This window comes from Nelumbo lutea, chromosome 4 (assembly GCF_056320005.1).
Source record: "Nelumbo lutea isolate HS-2025 chromosome 4, American lotus-T2T, whole genome shotgun sequence".
In the NCBI taxonomy this organism is placed as follows: domain Eukaryota; kingdom Viridiplantae; phylum Streptophyta; class Magnoliopsida; order Proteales; family Nelumbonaceae; genus Nelumbo; species Nelumbo lutea.
Genome location: NC_142687.1, coordinates 42,534,707 through 42,550,064, shown reverse-complemented (window position 1 = coordinate 42,550,064; position 15,358 = coordinate 42,534,707). Strand labels below are relative to the sequence as shown.

The window sequence follows — 15,358 nt, the reverse complement described above, 5'->3', positions numbered from 1 at the left end:
ATTAAAATAAAAATATAAACTACACTTAAAATATAATTATATATTGTGAATACATAATAACATATAAGATAATGAGATGTTCCCCATGTATGGCTGCTATGTAGGAAATCCGGAATTAGACTCCGAATCTCTTCCTATCTACACCTATCTACAAAACACTACATCCGATGCTGAACATCTCCCGTGCATAATAACATGTAAGAGCATGAGGTATTCTCATGTATGGCTGCAATGTCAAGTGGGTAGGAAATCGAAACTCAATTATATAATGGCATCATTAGCGCTACAAATCTGGATTTCATGTGAGGACAAAATCCATCATCGTTGACAAGGGCTTTAATCTGGGCCCAGCCTAGAATATAAGCTTTTGTCACAACTTTTCAAAATGTCTAAAACTCACCATGTCACTAACTTGAACAAACATGTGTTAATATATTACCGTTTTAATCTTCATAAAAAAATATAAAATATATACATATATTTTAATAATTAGACATGAAAAACAGGAAAAAGTTCAAAAAAATATTTTCAAATATAAAATACATAAAAATACAGAAATTTCAAAAAATATAAAAAATTATAAAATTGCAAGTAAAATAAAAAATTATTTTCAAATTATAGAAACTATAGAAATTGAAAAACAAAATCAGAAAACAAAAATTGTAGAAAAAACACCAAAATTTATAGAAAAACACAGAAATTGCAAATAAATAACAAAAAAATACAAGAAATTTCATAGATTGTAGAAAATAGGAAAATGTAAAAAACAGAAATTATAAAAAATATTGGAAATTATAATAAAACACTAAAAATGCAAAAAACATGAAAATTGAAAACCAAAAAGACCCTTTTCCTCTAACTAACCATCCAAGGGTAATTTGGTCATGAAATTTGTTATTTATGCTGATGTGGGCACTTCTGTTAAGAAGCATTAACGGTGCACTTACAGAAGGTAAATTTTGGAAAATAAAAGCTTATTAACATGGTGAGTTGTGGTGACTTTTAGACAATTGCCCAAATTTTAAATGATTAAAACATCATCATTGCAAAAAATTGATGACACTCAATTCTCAAACCAATGAGGCAATGGATGGATTTAAGGCATTGGGCCCAGGCTCGGCCTACAAATTTTCGCCTGTTATGTGGGCCCGGGCATGAACTCCAAAACCTAGGCCCAAGCCCGGGCTATGAATGATAGGCCGATGAGTCGGACACTGTTCGAGCAGGGTGGTGACTGGTGAGGTAGGACCGTAGGAAAAGATAAATTGACACTCATTAGTTGATCACTTTGTCGAAACTGAATAATTGTTTGTTGATTATATTTTTTTTTCATTGAACTCAGACTGAAAATTCTGATTATCTGACGATGACTTCTCAGGTGGAGGAGGAAAGACGCCTCTTGGAAGAAGGACCTTTGGAGGTCTGTGCTTCTTACATTGTTTTCTCAGCTTCTTCTTTTTTCTTACAAATCTGTTGAAGAGTACGTGCTCTATGCGCGTTTTAATTCACTTGGTTGAAAGCTTAGACTCGTTAATCGAAAATTTTGATTGATGTATCGAATAGTTTCGGTTGAGTGTATGGCATGTAGGTATGTATAATCCATTTCTAGTTTGTCAGGAGTAGTTTTTATTGGATTTACTTGTTGCCCTAATTATCAAGTGTGGATGTCTTGAGCAAAAATCTCGGTGTCAAGTCAAGGGTCTCTGTGATACAAAGGAAAAAGAAAAAAAGGCATAAAAATTTACTAAACATATTGAAGTATCAATATGAAAATCAGAATCTGGCCTGAAAATTGGCCGATTCAGACATTTATAGATTTGGAAATTCAAGCAAATATACCATATAGTTTAGTATGGTTACTAAAACTATAGTTACGAGTTTCCTAATCCTCCCTTCTTTTAGGGTAGATTTTGGTTGACATTACCTGATACCTCATTATGGTTTTACTGGCTGACAGGTCATCCGCTGACAACCTTAGTACTTCCAAATTTGCATGATTTTATTTTTGCTAACATGCCAGTTTTTTTTCGACACAAAATCATGCATATTATTGAACACACCCAGAATTAGTAAGTTCATCCAATTGAAATGCTCTTTTGATTTCATCACTTGGATTAAATCGTGTTTATGTCCAAAGTAGGCTCGTTGTAGTGCCTTGCAGTAAAAATATTCCCAAGTTAATTAATTTGAGATCCCCTTATGTTTTGGTTGAAAGATTTTATGTACTTCAGTCGACTGATTTGCGTTGCGGAAAATGCATTACTGAGACTTTTGCCTTTATTTGTTAGAATGGTAACTTGAAAAAGCACTTTGAAGAAAAGAAATAAAATATTTATCTAAAGTTTTGCTGAAAAAATTGAAACATAACTTAAAGATATATTCGAACAATTAATAAGATTTCCAATCTAGTTTAGTGAAAAGCTATCCCTAGGAAATAGCATGCTACAATTCCCAGTTGGTGAACGTGTGTGCTAGCATGTGAAATCACTGTTTTTTATTAGAAAAGCTTGTGTGCATCCACATGGACTGTGAAGTAAACCTATTGTAAGCCCATGCTGATCTGCAGAAATTCAGATGTGAAGTGAATCTGATGTCTAATGAACATATTCATGTTTGAGCAAATTGTTTTAGTGCTGCCTTAAAATTGCATAAATTATGAGATGCTTACACTGATCTGTTATTTTATCTAATGAATTGCTTTTAGAAATCAGTCTTCTTACATCTACCAAATAAAGGCATCATTAATTTCCTAGCCATAAGTGTTTCACCATGGATTTATAGTGGTCTTGGAATGATGCATCCAATGTTCAGTTGAATACTCTGAAGGCAAGTGAAAATAATCAAACTCAATAAACAATCCTAGAAATATAGTTTGTGCCTATATAAGGCATATATTTTATATATATTTAATACATATTCTGAAACTTTACCAAGCTCAGCCTTCTTTGGCCTGGTTTGCTGATGGATGGTAGGTCAAACAGTCAAATGTCCACGTAAGACCAGGTCTCAAGGTAGTGTTTGATCCTTTTTATGACTTTTCTTTGGAGGAATTGAGGATAACTTGGATAGTGAAGTGGTCCTACCCATCTAGTGTAGAAATTTAAATTTGAACATGCTTTTAGACAACAGACTGACAATTGAACTTCTCAACCACAGAGTTATCAGGATACTGGACTAATGCATTATATGAAATGATGCAAGTGAAAAGTTTACTTGTTTGTCCCATGCCAAGCTGTTCCCTTTATTTGGTGGTTTGGAAATAGCAAGATAAAAGAACATTCAAGACAAAGTGAGATCAATTCCAATGTGAGAGTGTTGATAAGTGTGAAAATTGTACCAAGTACTATTATATGATGCAGAGCTTGGCTGTTTATGGATATGTCTTCCCTCATCCCTGGATTTCCCAAGCTGCTAACATCAAAACTCATATTGATAGTATTTTGCAAATGGAGGGGGTCAGATTTTGGCAGGGATCACTCTATTTGTTGAAGAGTCAACTACTATTTGCCAATTCCATATGATGTCGTTGATAGAGAATGGCTGAAACATTTCCAAGGATTTTACCCGATGACTAACCTTGATGGTGATATTTTCAATGGACACTTCCATTGATTGCATTTATTCATGAATACTCTATGGTTTCTTTTCTCTCAAAAGGCCCAAATTGATGCCACTCTTGTGCATCTCTACATACCCCCCTCTTCCTTTTAGGTGAGAAAAAAGAGGTGTGGAATGGGTCTTTCACATTGTTTGGAGTTTCCACATGCATCTAAAAAGAGAGAAAAAACCCCAAATGAAAAACACATAAGGGTAGGAGATTAGTAAGTGGTAAGTGGATTCACTGCTTGCTCTACTAAAACACATGTGACGGGATAAGCACCAAGGCAGCTTTTTCTTTTTTTTTTTTGGAGATTCTCATAAGTGTTGATTGTCAGGTGAGTCACCCCACAACAAAAAGCCCTCACCTTAAGAGGTGTCAGTTCCCCCCAACAGCTTTCACAAGTTCTCAAGCTAGAAGGATTTTTAGATAAGGATTTGTAAAAGAAGCAAAAGAGAAGTGGCCAGAAGAACAAGCAGTCTAAATCCTAGCATCCATCAAAGGAATAATACTTCTGTCATTTGTATGACTCAGTTATGCTTCCTCACATGTGTAGGTTTAGTTTTGTTTCCAAGAATCTCTTTGCTGAACCGCTCATTAAACAAGTGCTTTGGATATGGAATAAAATAGAGCTTTCTCAATCTGATAGTTTGATCAAGTGGGTCTTCATATTTTTGTTGTCATTTTTATACATGATGTAGCTCTGGTGAACTTAACTAGCTAGGGCAAGCAAAGGACATTTATATGACATGCCAAAATTAGTGAGAAATTGAACCTCCAGAGAAAATATATGGAACCATGTTGAAGAACCCACCTAACATAGCTGACTAAAGGAAAAACACAAACCCCCACTTATTTGCATTTGGTACTCATTTCAAAATGTGGTTCTCTACATGAGACAGGGAAAGCACAAAACAATGGAATGTTTTTGGTAACCGTAACCACCTGAAACTTGAAATATTCAAGGTATAGTTTTTCTTTGTTTTCTCTTTAGAAATTTGATGGATTGGCTCTTATAAACAGTAATAAAAACAACAGCCATTATGATGCTGAGGATGAAAAAACATTGCTGTTTTGTCATTTTAATAGGATGAATTGTGTGAAATTTCATTGGTATCTAATGTTTCTCCTTGAAGAATGTAAGCAGAACATCATACACAAGTGATGGGTCAGTTGACATCAATGGGAACCCAGCCCTGAAGTACAGTACTGGAAATTGGAAAGCATGCCCTTTCATTCTAGGTAACACTTGATGATTTTCAATATTAGTATCTGCCAGTGTCTGTTTCTTATGTCACAGTTGTAAAATAATTGCAGGTACTGAATTCTGTGAGCGTTTGGCCTACTATGGAATTGCAAAAAATCTCATCACTTATCTCAGACACAAACTGCAGGAAGGAAATGTTTATGCAGCAAAAAATGTCGCCGCATGGCAAGGCACTTGCTACATCACACCCCTTATTGGAGCCTTTTTGGCAGATGCATATTGGGGAAGGTACTGGACAGTTGCGGTTTTCTCCACAGTTTACTTTATTGTAAGTATGCAATGAGATTTTTTATATTTTAATTTTGATTGCTTCAAAACAAAGTTCAACCCAAAGTTTTAAAACCTTTGTTGACCTGGATGATTGGATTGATTAGCTGGAAACTGGCCAGGGTACCATTTTAGCCCCAAATTATTGTTTTCCCAAAAACTGTTGAATTGGTCAGTGATCTGCTGACCTGGGTGGTCGAACCATCCACCCACTCGACCCAGACAATGTTTTGGGCCAATTTTTATTTTTCTAAAATCCTAAAATGTCATGGACTGATCTGTTCAGACCGGATGGGCGAACCACTGACCTGGAAACCAGTGGCCAAAGTGGTTCTGGTTCTGTGTTGGTTTTTTAAACATTGGTTCAACCTAAAAATTTGGTCAAGTATATCCCACTTTTTAATTACACCACCCTGAGTTCATTTTCTCCTATGACTGAATATTTCCTTGAATAATTGATTAAATTTGTTTTTGTATTTTATCTAGGGGATGGTTACATTGACTCTTTCAGCATCAGTTCCTTCCTTTAAGCCTCCTGACTGTGTCGGATCCATTTGCCCAACAGCAACTCCAGCACAACATGCTTTGTTCTTTTCTGGTCTGTATCTACTTGCACTAGGGACTGGTGGTATCAAACCTTGTGTCTCATCCTTCGGGGCAGATCAGTTTGATGATACTGATTTGATTGAGAGAGTAAAGAAGGGACCTTTCTTCAATTGGTTTTATTTCTCTATCAATATAGGTTCTCTCATATCAAGTAGTCTTATTGTGTGGATCCAAGACAATGCTGGGTGGGGTATAGGATTTGCAATTCCTACACTGTTTATGGGAATTGCAATTGCCAGTTTCTTTTTGGGAACGCCTCTTTATAGATTTCAGAAGCCTGGAGGGAGCCCTATAACAAGAGTTTGCCAAGTTTTGGTCGCATCATTCCGTAAGTGGAATGTTGAGGTTCCCCGTGATTGTAGTCTCCTGTACGAACTACCAGACAAGACCTCTTCAATTGGAGGGACTCGGAAGTTGGAGCATAGTGATGAATTCAAGTAAGTATTTATTTACTAATTCCAATCATCTATTGAGTTTTTCATAAATCCCCACAACTGAACTAGCTTCATCTTTTCTTTCATGGTTAATATCTGCACAGGGGTGATGGTTCTTTTATTTATTTATTTCTATGAATGAAGAAACACTTATTAAATATACCGGAAAAGTATGATACCTAAAAGTAAACTTTGATATAATGTGATTCCTTAGTTTTGTTTGATTTATTGGGTATTGCTACCCCTGTTGAATACAGAACTTGAGAGCTTTCATGGCATCTTCCTTATTTGGGAGGTCCTCACATTTCATACATGGAGATAACTACAAGGAGGGAACATGCACCTTGGTAGATACACTCAAATTTTGCGGAGTTATTAACATATCTAAGAAACATCATGTCTACTGTAGGTGTCTCGATAAAGCTGCTGTGGTGTCAGATCACGAAGCTAAAAATAAGGACTTCTCCAATTCATGGAGACTCTGCACCGTAACTCAGGTGGAAGAACTAAAGATAGTGATCCGCATATTCCCTGTCTGGGCTACTGTAATCGTCTTTTCTACTATTTACTCTCAAATGTCTACATTGTTCCTGGAACAGGGAATGGTTATGGATGCAACTGTTGGTTCCTTCACAATCCCTCCAGCATCTTTGTCGACTGCTGATGTAATCAGTGTTATTGTTTTGGTGCCCATCTATGACAGGATCCTTGTCCCTATTGCAAGGAAATTCACAGGTAAAGAGAGAGGGTTCTCATCATTGCAAAGGATAGGCATTGGCCTCTTCATATCAACATTAGCCATGGTAGCAGCAGCATTGGTAGAAACCATGCGATTGGAGGTTGCAAGGGCCCTTGATTTAGTTGACCATAAAGTTGCAGTACCCATCAGCATTTTCTGGCAGATACCTCAGTATTTCTTGGTGGGGACTGCAGAAGTATTTACAAACATTGGGCATCTTGAATTCTTCTATGATCAATCGCCAGATGCAATGCGAAGTTTATTTGTTGCCCTCTCACTTCTTACAGCCTCATTGGGAAGTTATCTAAACTCCCTGATATTGACCATTGTCACAGCCCTAACAACTAAAGGTGGAAAGCCTGGTTGGGTACCTGACAATTTGAACGAGGGGCACCTTGATTACTACTTCTGGCTCCTGGCTGGTCTCAGTTTCTTGAACTTACTGGTTTATGCCGTCTGCTCTGTGAGGTACAGATACAAGAAGGTATCTTAGGGGATTCTCAGGACGATGTTATTCCCACTTGATCCATTTCTTGAACATGTTGTGGTGTATCTGGTGTACAAAATACTTGAAACTTCTGTCCAGGTAAAATGTTTCAAATGATCCTTGACCCATGGGAAAGAAGTCTTACAAATTGTATAATAATTTTCTGATTGTGTTGTATACTTGTATGTGTAACAAATAAATGTTTCAGATCTCAGATGCTGTATCTATCTGTTGTTCTAATATGCAAAGTTGTTTCCTGGGTAATCATTTATTTCGAAGTTGGAACAACCTCCCCTCATGAGTCATGACTTGAGACATGATTATGTCCTTGACAATAGGGCTGTTCACGGGTCGGGTTGAGTTGGTTTACTGAGATTTTTTCAACCGACCCGACCTGGTCGGGTTACCTGAAATTGAAACTGAAACCGACCTTGTGTTAAACAAAACCGACCTGGTCGGTTTGAGTCGGGTTGGGTTGGTTTGGGTCGGTTTCGGCTCTAAGTTCAACCATGGTAATAAATTGGTAGATTGGAAAAAGGAGACTGAAATTTGATGTAAAAAATGACACCTAATTCTATTAGAGAAAGAAGACTGAAATTGGTAGGGGGCGGACCAAGTTAGAATAGAAGTTATCAAGAAAATAGAAAGCCAAACTGTATTAAAGAAAGAAGACTGAAATTTGTATATTTCAAGAAACCTTATAATCTAAGTAAAAAATGACACCTAACCTTCTAATCTAAGTAAAAAATGACACATAATTCTAATTGTAATTGGTTGCCTATTTGGTGTAAAAGACCATAAAAACTAGGATCCTTTGATTCTTTTTTTTTTTTTTTCCAAAGAAAATCCTTGTCTAGTTGTCTTACAATACTTGTTGAGGTAACTATTTTTGGTAATGTACTAATTTTTTGTGACGTATCAATTTTTTTTTGGCTAAGTGCCTCGCCATTTGACCTGCTCCCAGGAGAGGATGGTGGAGCTCCCCGGTGGTGAGCTACTTGGTGACGAGCTCCCTGGCGGTGAGCTACCTGGTGACGAGCTCCCTGGTGGTGAGTTACCTGGTGACGAGCTCCATGGTGGTGCGTAACCTGACTGCCCTCTGCATGAGGTGATCTCCTCTCCTTTGTAGGCGGTAGGAGTTGAGGGACCTGGGAGAATTCCATCTTTTCCTCCTCTTTGTAGGCGGCAGGAGCTGAGGAACCTGTGAGAACTGAATCAGATGACCCGGGGGTATTTTCCCGATGGGGACTCTCCAATGCCTAAGTTAGCATTCTGATTGTAGGGAGCTTGGAGAGAAATGAGAGTGCTAGAGAGCAGGGATTACCTCCATTTTTTCATTCTCTCCCCCTTGTCTTTGGGGGTTGGAGTCCTTATATAGTGGTGTCTTGTCAAATCAGGCGTAACAGCCTCTGAAAAGTCAGGCGTAACCGCCTCTATCTCTCTGCCATAGCCGTTACTGTCAGAGCTGAGGTGGCGGGTGTAGGCGGCTGCTGCAGAGTACGGCTTTGCCAATCAAGGGACAACTCTCAAGATTGGCAAGCATGGTGCCACCTAGCGAGAGACGTGGGCGCAGGTCTCCAGATCTGTCAGGTACGGTTGTTAGGTAGGAGATCTTCCTGCGATACGCTGAGCTGCCCCTAAGTGCCGAGCTACCTATGACGAGCTACCTGTAAGTGCCGAGCTGCCCCCAAGTGGTGAGCTCTTCGTAAGACGCCAGGCTGCCTGCGGAGTGGCCAGCTGCCTGTGGCGAGCTTCCTATGCCGAGGTACCTGTAAGTGCCGAGCTACCCCTAAGTGGCGAGCTCTTCGTAAGATGCTAGGCTACCTGTGGAGTGGCCAACTGCCTGTGGCGAGCTGCTTATGCCGAGCTGCCCCTAGCTATACCGAGCTCCCCGAGCTATGTGGAGCTGCTTGTGGCGAGCTCTGCCAAGCTGCCTGTGGTGAGCCATGCCGAGCTGTCTGTAAGTGGCAAGTTGTGGCAAGCTCTGCTGAGCTGCCCAGTTGTCAAGAGGTTGCGCTTGGTTTGCATGAGGTGCCAGGTGTCACAATTTCACTAGAGGGCCAAATCCGCCCTCATCACTTGCCATTAATGTTATTCCTAACTAGAAGACTAGAAATTAAGTTAGGTTATAACTAGGATAGAGACAACTTTAGTTAAGTAGGAACTAAGTAGGTTGTAAATACTAACTAGGAACTAACTACTAACTACTAAGTCGGTTTGGTTCGGTTCGTGAAAACCAAAACCGACCCAAACCATTGGTTTATGATTTTTTACAACCTGAAACTGACCGGTGCTGAAGAAAACCCGATCGATTCGGGTTGGTCGGTTTGGTCAGGTTGGGTCTTCTTATAAAAAGCCCTACTTGACAAAAAAGTGTAAATGAATGTCTGCCAAATTCGTTCATTAGGCCTTGTTTGTTTGAAGTGCAATTTCTTGGGTTTGATTATGATTCTAGAAAGACATGATATCAGAAAAACTTATAGCCAATCAACCAGTATTATCATAAAATAGGTGAACAATTGATATTCGCCAAAATTCATGGGGGTGCTTTGATTGGTCAAAGCTCATCCGATATGTCTTTCCGGTATCATAGATTTTCTCTTAATTTTATTGTAAGTCTTACCTTGTTTTATTTGTTTCTGTGTAAATAAATTACATAAAACCTAAAGCAACATAAAATAAAACCCCAAGTAAAAATAGACTACCATTGGAATTTTCTCATTTGAACTATTGTGAATGAAATTGCATTACGACTAAACAGAGGCTCAGTTTGCAAATGGGTGGCATCTGGTATGTTTACAAGTGAATGTATAGCCGAAACCCAAAGAGAAAGGAACCGGAAACCGAAGCAAGTCATACACCCGGCTAGGATTTTTGTAATTTTTGATATTTCATTCATCTTGAATTGGGTCCAATCCAATCCATTTACATTTTAATGGATTTGAACTGGATTAGGTCCAGCCCATTTGTAAGTGGACTCACATTGGATTGGATCGGTAGGGGTGTAACCGAACCATGGACAATTTTTGCAAACTGAACTATGGCACGAGGTTTTCCAGTTCTCCAAACCGAAACCAAACCAGTACCACTGGTTAACCAGTCCGTTGGTTTCGGTTTTTGATCGGTTTGGTTCTTCAATTTTTCTGTTTCTTATATTTATAATATATTATATAAATATATGTATAACATTATATCATAAATAATGAATGATATATAATATATTATAAATATTTTAAAAATATATAATATATAATATATTTATAAATAGATTATTATAAACATAATATAAGTATATATTTATATTACATATAATGAATATATATTTATATATAATATATAGAAAATATGTGACATATATTAAAAATATACATATAAATATATATACCAGTCGGTTTGGTTAACTGAAAGTGAACCGGTCCTTCGATTTTTCAAAAATTCCAAACTGAAACTGAATCGATTGGTTTAGTTAACTGCATTTTGTGGTTCGGTTTGGTTTTGCAGTTTTTCATGGACACTCCTATGGATCGGATTGGACCAAATTCAGTCCAATTGACACCTCTAGTTGTTGTCAACTTGCCATTGGCTCATGGCTTTGGGCCAATAGTCCCATATTTCTATATGATATCTAAAAAATTTTTGACTAACCAACTAGTATCATAAATGTGGTAGCCAATCAGGTGTTATTTATTAAAATTCATGGGTGGGTATTGATTGGTCAAAACTCTTCTGATACAATGTCTTTCCTGCATCATATATTTTCCCAATTTTTTTTATATGACACAAACCCAAGACTTCTATTGGAAGATTCAACTTCTTGTACAATATTCCTATGTGAACTGAGATGAAAGACTCCAATACAACAAGACAAGTGAGAACAAGATCAAATGTGATAGACTTTGGAAACTATAAATACCACGAAAGATATGGAAATACTTGGAAGTACTAGAGAAATATATACAAATCACATAAATCTAAAGCTGAATTATCTATGATTAAGGTATAAACACATGAGAAATGCACACTTTAATAGGTTATGTAAAGGAATACAATCAACAATACCAAGACTCTAGAACATGTACACATCATTCTATAATTATTATTCAAATTCAGTTTTTTAATTATAATTTTTTATTTTTATTAAATTTTTGGGAAATTTATTTTTTAGTATTTTTACATAAATATAATTAGGGGTGCAACTTGGACAGGCTCGGGTTGAGCTTTTTGTCAATATTTGAATAGGCTCAACCTAAGGCCCAAGCCCAAAGTAGTGTAAAATGCTACCTTGGGCCAACCTAAGTTGCACACCTATAAATAATAACTCTATTTTTTCAATTAATAAACATGTTTTCGGTTTTAACATATAACTATTTTATATATAAATCATTTAAGGTAGATAAATAAATTATTTTTACAATTTTAAATTTTTATTAACTTTGTTAAAAATTTACTTATTTAGTATTTTAAAAATAATAACTCTTTCATTTTCAAATGATGAATATTTTTTCATTTTTAACATATAATTTATATGTAAAATAAAACATATAAATCATTTAAGGTAGACAAAATGAATTATTTTTGTAATTTTAAATTTTTATTAAATTTTGAAAACAATCCAAAAGTAGTGAATATATAGATTTGTTAAATTAGGCACCGATACGCTCTTGTATCGGTGTGTATTTGGTGCAGTACGAAAACAAACCATGTTCAAAGAAGCTTCAAAGAAAAGAGAAAAAGCCAAATAAATAGGAAGAAGAATTCTTCATTGAATAATTAAGATAAAAATCAACATGAAAATTACCCTAGCTTTGTCCTAACTACTCTTTATATAGACTTACACCCTTATGCATCCTATAAAGAAGCTCCCTAATCTAATAAAACACTCACTATTCTATGTTTGGAAGTGTGGGTGTTTTTTCAATAAACGCTGCCACATAGGTATCACTTAAGCATTTCTCCTCTCATGCTCTTTCGTACGCATTGAGAATAGCAAAAGGTGACTTCGGTTTTTGTGCATGCCTACCATTTAGGGAAGTTATTTTTTAAAACTCCCCCCAACAGTTAGGCATTTTTTCATTGTTATGCTTATGTGGTGCCTAGTAGCGCCTAATTGTCATAAATAGTTGCAATTATTACCTTTTTTGGTTTTGTAAGCAAACAAAGTACAAATGTTGAATGAAAAAATGCCCACCATTCCAAGCACATACATTATAATCCTACTAGATCTCTTCAAAAAAGAAAGTCTTAATTGAGTAGTCCTAATCTAATAAGACACTCCATAATAGAATCCTACTAAAACTCTTCAAAAAGAAAGTCTTAATTGAACAAAAATTCGGAAATCATAACCTAATGCTAACTTGGTAATTTCAGACTAAGATAAAAGTTTTGCATTGGCGCTAACTTCATAGACTTGCATGAAGACAATGTGATCATAACCCTCACAATGATAGGTATTATCTCTATCATCTTGAAATTCATTATGAATGATAGCATACTCCTCCTAAGCAATGGGTTCTTCATCATAGATTGGAGGTTTGGTCCAATCAACATGTTCTTCAATAGATGTTGTTGAGGAGAATGACCACACAAGATTTTCATTACAATCCTCAACAATATTAACACATTCAACAAAGTCATAATATTTGGTTTTACATATAGAATTTGAAATTGCTAAGTCCTCCATAGAACTCTAGTCCATGAATTCATTTGAGGCTATACCTCCATTAAACTCCAGGAACTCAAACTTGAGATTTGTTTTCCATCACTTTTGTTCACCACTTGCAACTATAGCCAGTTTGGTTGTTTTCCAAGTAGACAAGCCTCTCTGAAACTTTAGGATCTCAATATTGAAACCCATTTCCCACTGTTTCTAATCACCACTCGCAATTATAACCGACCTAGATGCTTGCCTTGATAATGAAAAGGAACAAACAGAGACACTTGCATTGGAGTCACTGTTCCCTCGCAACGATTTCAACTCTTGAGCAAATGCACCAACTTGTCTTCTCAACTTTGCCACATCTTTATTGTGTTTTATTGTTGAGTTTCTGCTCCATGATATGAGTCACTTGTGTTCTTGTAGAAACCATAATCCAAAGAAGGATCAAACATGAGCTCTGATACCAAATAGCGCAATACGGAAATAAACCACGTTCAGAGAAGCTTCAAAGAAAATAGCAAAAGCCAAATAAACAGGAGGAAAAACTCTTCACTGAATAGTTAAGAGAAAATCAACATCAAAACTTCCAGAGCTTTGTCCTAGCTACTCTTTATATAGACCTACACCCTTATGCCTCCTACAAAGAAGTTTCGTAATCTAATAAAACACTCCTTATTATAATCCTACTAAATCTCTTCAAAAAAGAAAATCCTAATTGAGCAATCATAATCTAAGAAAACACTCCATAATATAATAGAATCCTACTAAAATTCTTCAAAAAGAAAGTCTAAATTGAATAAAAATTCAGAAATCACAATCTAATGCTAACTTGGTAATTTCAAACTAAGATAGAAGTTTTGTGTTGGCGCTATCTCGGTTGGATCAGTAACATCATCCAAGCTTCTTATGTGTCTTAGAGTAGTTCTAGCTTGCATAGAACTTATTGGTCTCCTCTTGTACTGCATCATCCTACCCTATATGTACTAAGATGAGTTTTCGAAAACCAACTTTGTATATACTTATTCAATTGGCCCGAATCTCGTATTGCATCAGTATTGGACAGTATCCACTAATATGACACAATACAGCCTAATATGAAAACATATCTTATCGAGTGATAATGCACATTACTCATGGGATACATACACAGTTGTGGCATATCTTGTATCTGTGGCCATGAGTACAGATACAATACACCCCATATCGGAAGTATCGTATTGATATTTTAATCCATGGGTTAGAGAAACTCTAATCTAACCATTATAGTTTAATCTTTAATCTCACTACAAATACTCCATCCTCTTAGTTGAGCTTTTGCTTCCCGCACAAAGCAAGTGGCGCATATTGCATGGTTGATGATGGGGATGTTTTGTATCTTTACTGCTTTCTCAAGCCACGATTTGGAATTTGGTAAAATAATTTCAGGTTCTGTGTATATTTTATATTGTTATTTAGTGCTAGATAGACACTATTAGGTGCCACATAGACAAAAAGGTAGAAATGATTTTTCCATTACAAGAAACATCAAAATGATGTTTTGTTGAAAATTGTTATCATAGAGGCATTCAACATTACTTGAAAACGCTCAACCAAACAAGAAAAAGCGAGGGAAAGAACAAAATCCTGCATGGTGCTGATTGGAGGAAATGACTTGGAGTAAATACTCTAATACCAAACACCAACATGCTGATCATGCATTTCCATTGTCCATGGCAGGGGCATTCTTGTTATTTAAATCAAAATAAATGGATATTTTAGAATGATCCTTGTGTAGTCTCTCCCATTTCGCACACCATTGTGCACCTTTTCTCTCCCCCTTGCCCTCATTCTTACGAAGTAGATCTATCTGTGGAGTTTTGTAAATCGTCTTTTATTATAGTGTCCTAATCTCCTTCAAGAAAAAACTCTATACACAGCATCTAACCACACATTAAGAATATCTCCACTACATGTATGTTAAATTCATGGAAATATGCTCCAATGTGCCACTGGATTTCCATACTTGCAGAGTGTGCAGATCTTTTATTTGCAAGTAAAATTCCAACTAGCACGCTCCATACTTGCAGAGTGTGCTAGTGGATATCTATATTATGAGTCAGGATCTCTTGCCAACAAAAATTCCAACTAGCACGTTCCAACATGTATGGTGGATCCTAGTATACTCATGCATCACATGTATGGTGGATCCTAGTAGGCTAGTATCCTATATTATGTGTGGACACAGATATGTTGGAACGTGTTGGTGGGGATTTCTATTGGTGGGTGATCATGTTGAAACGTGTTGGGCTATATATAGGATAGCCA

The 15,358-nt window shown here is 36.5% G+C and overlaps 1 protein-coding gene across 3 annotated transcripts; it reads left to right on the top strand.

Moving 5' to 3' along the window:
* The first annotated feature begins 1,268 nt into the window (after positions 1–1,268).
* LOC148855439 (protein NRT1/ PTR FAMILY 8.3-like) lies at positions 1,269–7,657 on the top strand. 3 transcript variants are annotated; one of them, XM_088941912.1, is made up of 6 exons: positions 1,269–1,420; positions 4,735–4,840; positions 4,916–5,133; positions 5,619–6,175; positions 6,582–6,669; positions 6,772–7,657. In XM_088941912.1, exons 1-6 carry the CDS (start codon positions 1,367–1,369, stop codon positions 7,402–7,404), a joined length of 1,656 nt encoding a protein of 551 aa, XP_088798038.1. In that variant the 5' UTR covers positions 1,269–1,366; the 3' UTR covers positions 7,405–7,657. The 3 variants fall into 3 exon arrangements, with proteins under 3 accessions (XP_088798038.1, XP_088798036.1, XP_088798037.1); XM_088941910.1 differs by having other exon boundaries at positions 6,582–7,657; XM_088941911.1 differs by having other exon boundaries at positions 1,291–1,588; positions 4,746–4,840; positions 6,582–7,657.
* Positions 7,658–15,358: the final 7,701 nt, after the last annotated feature.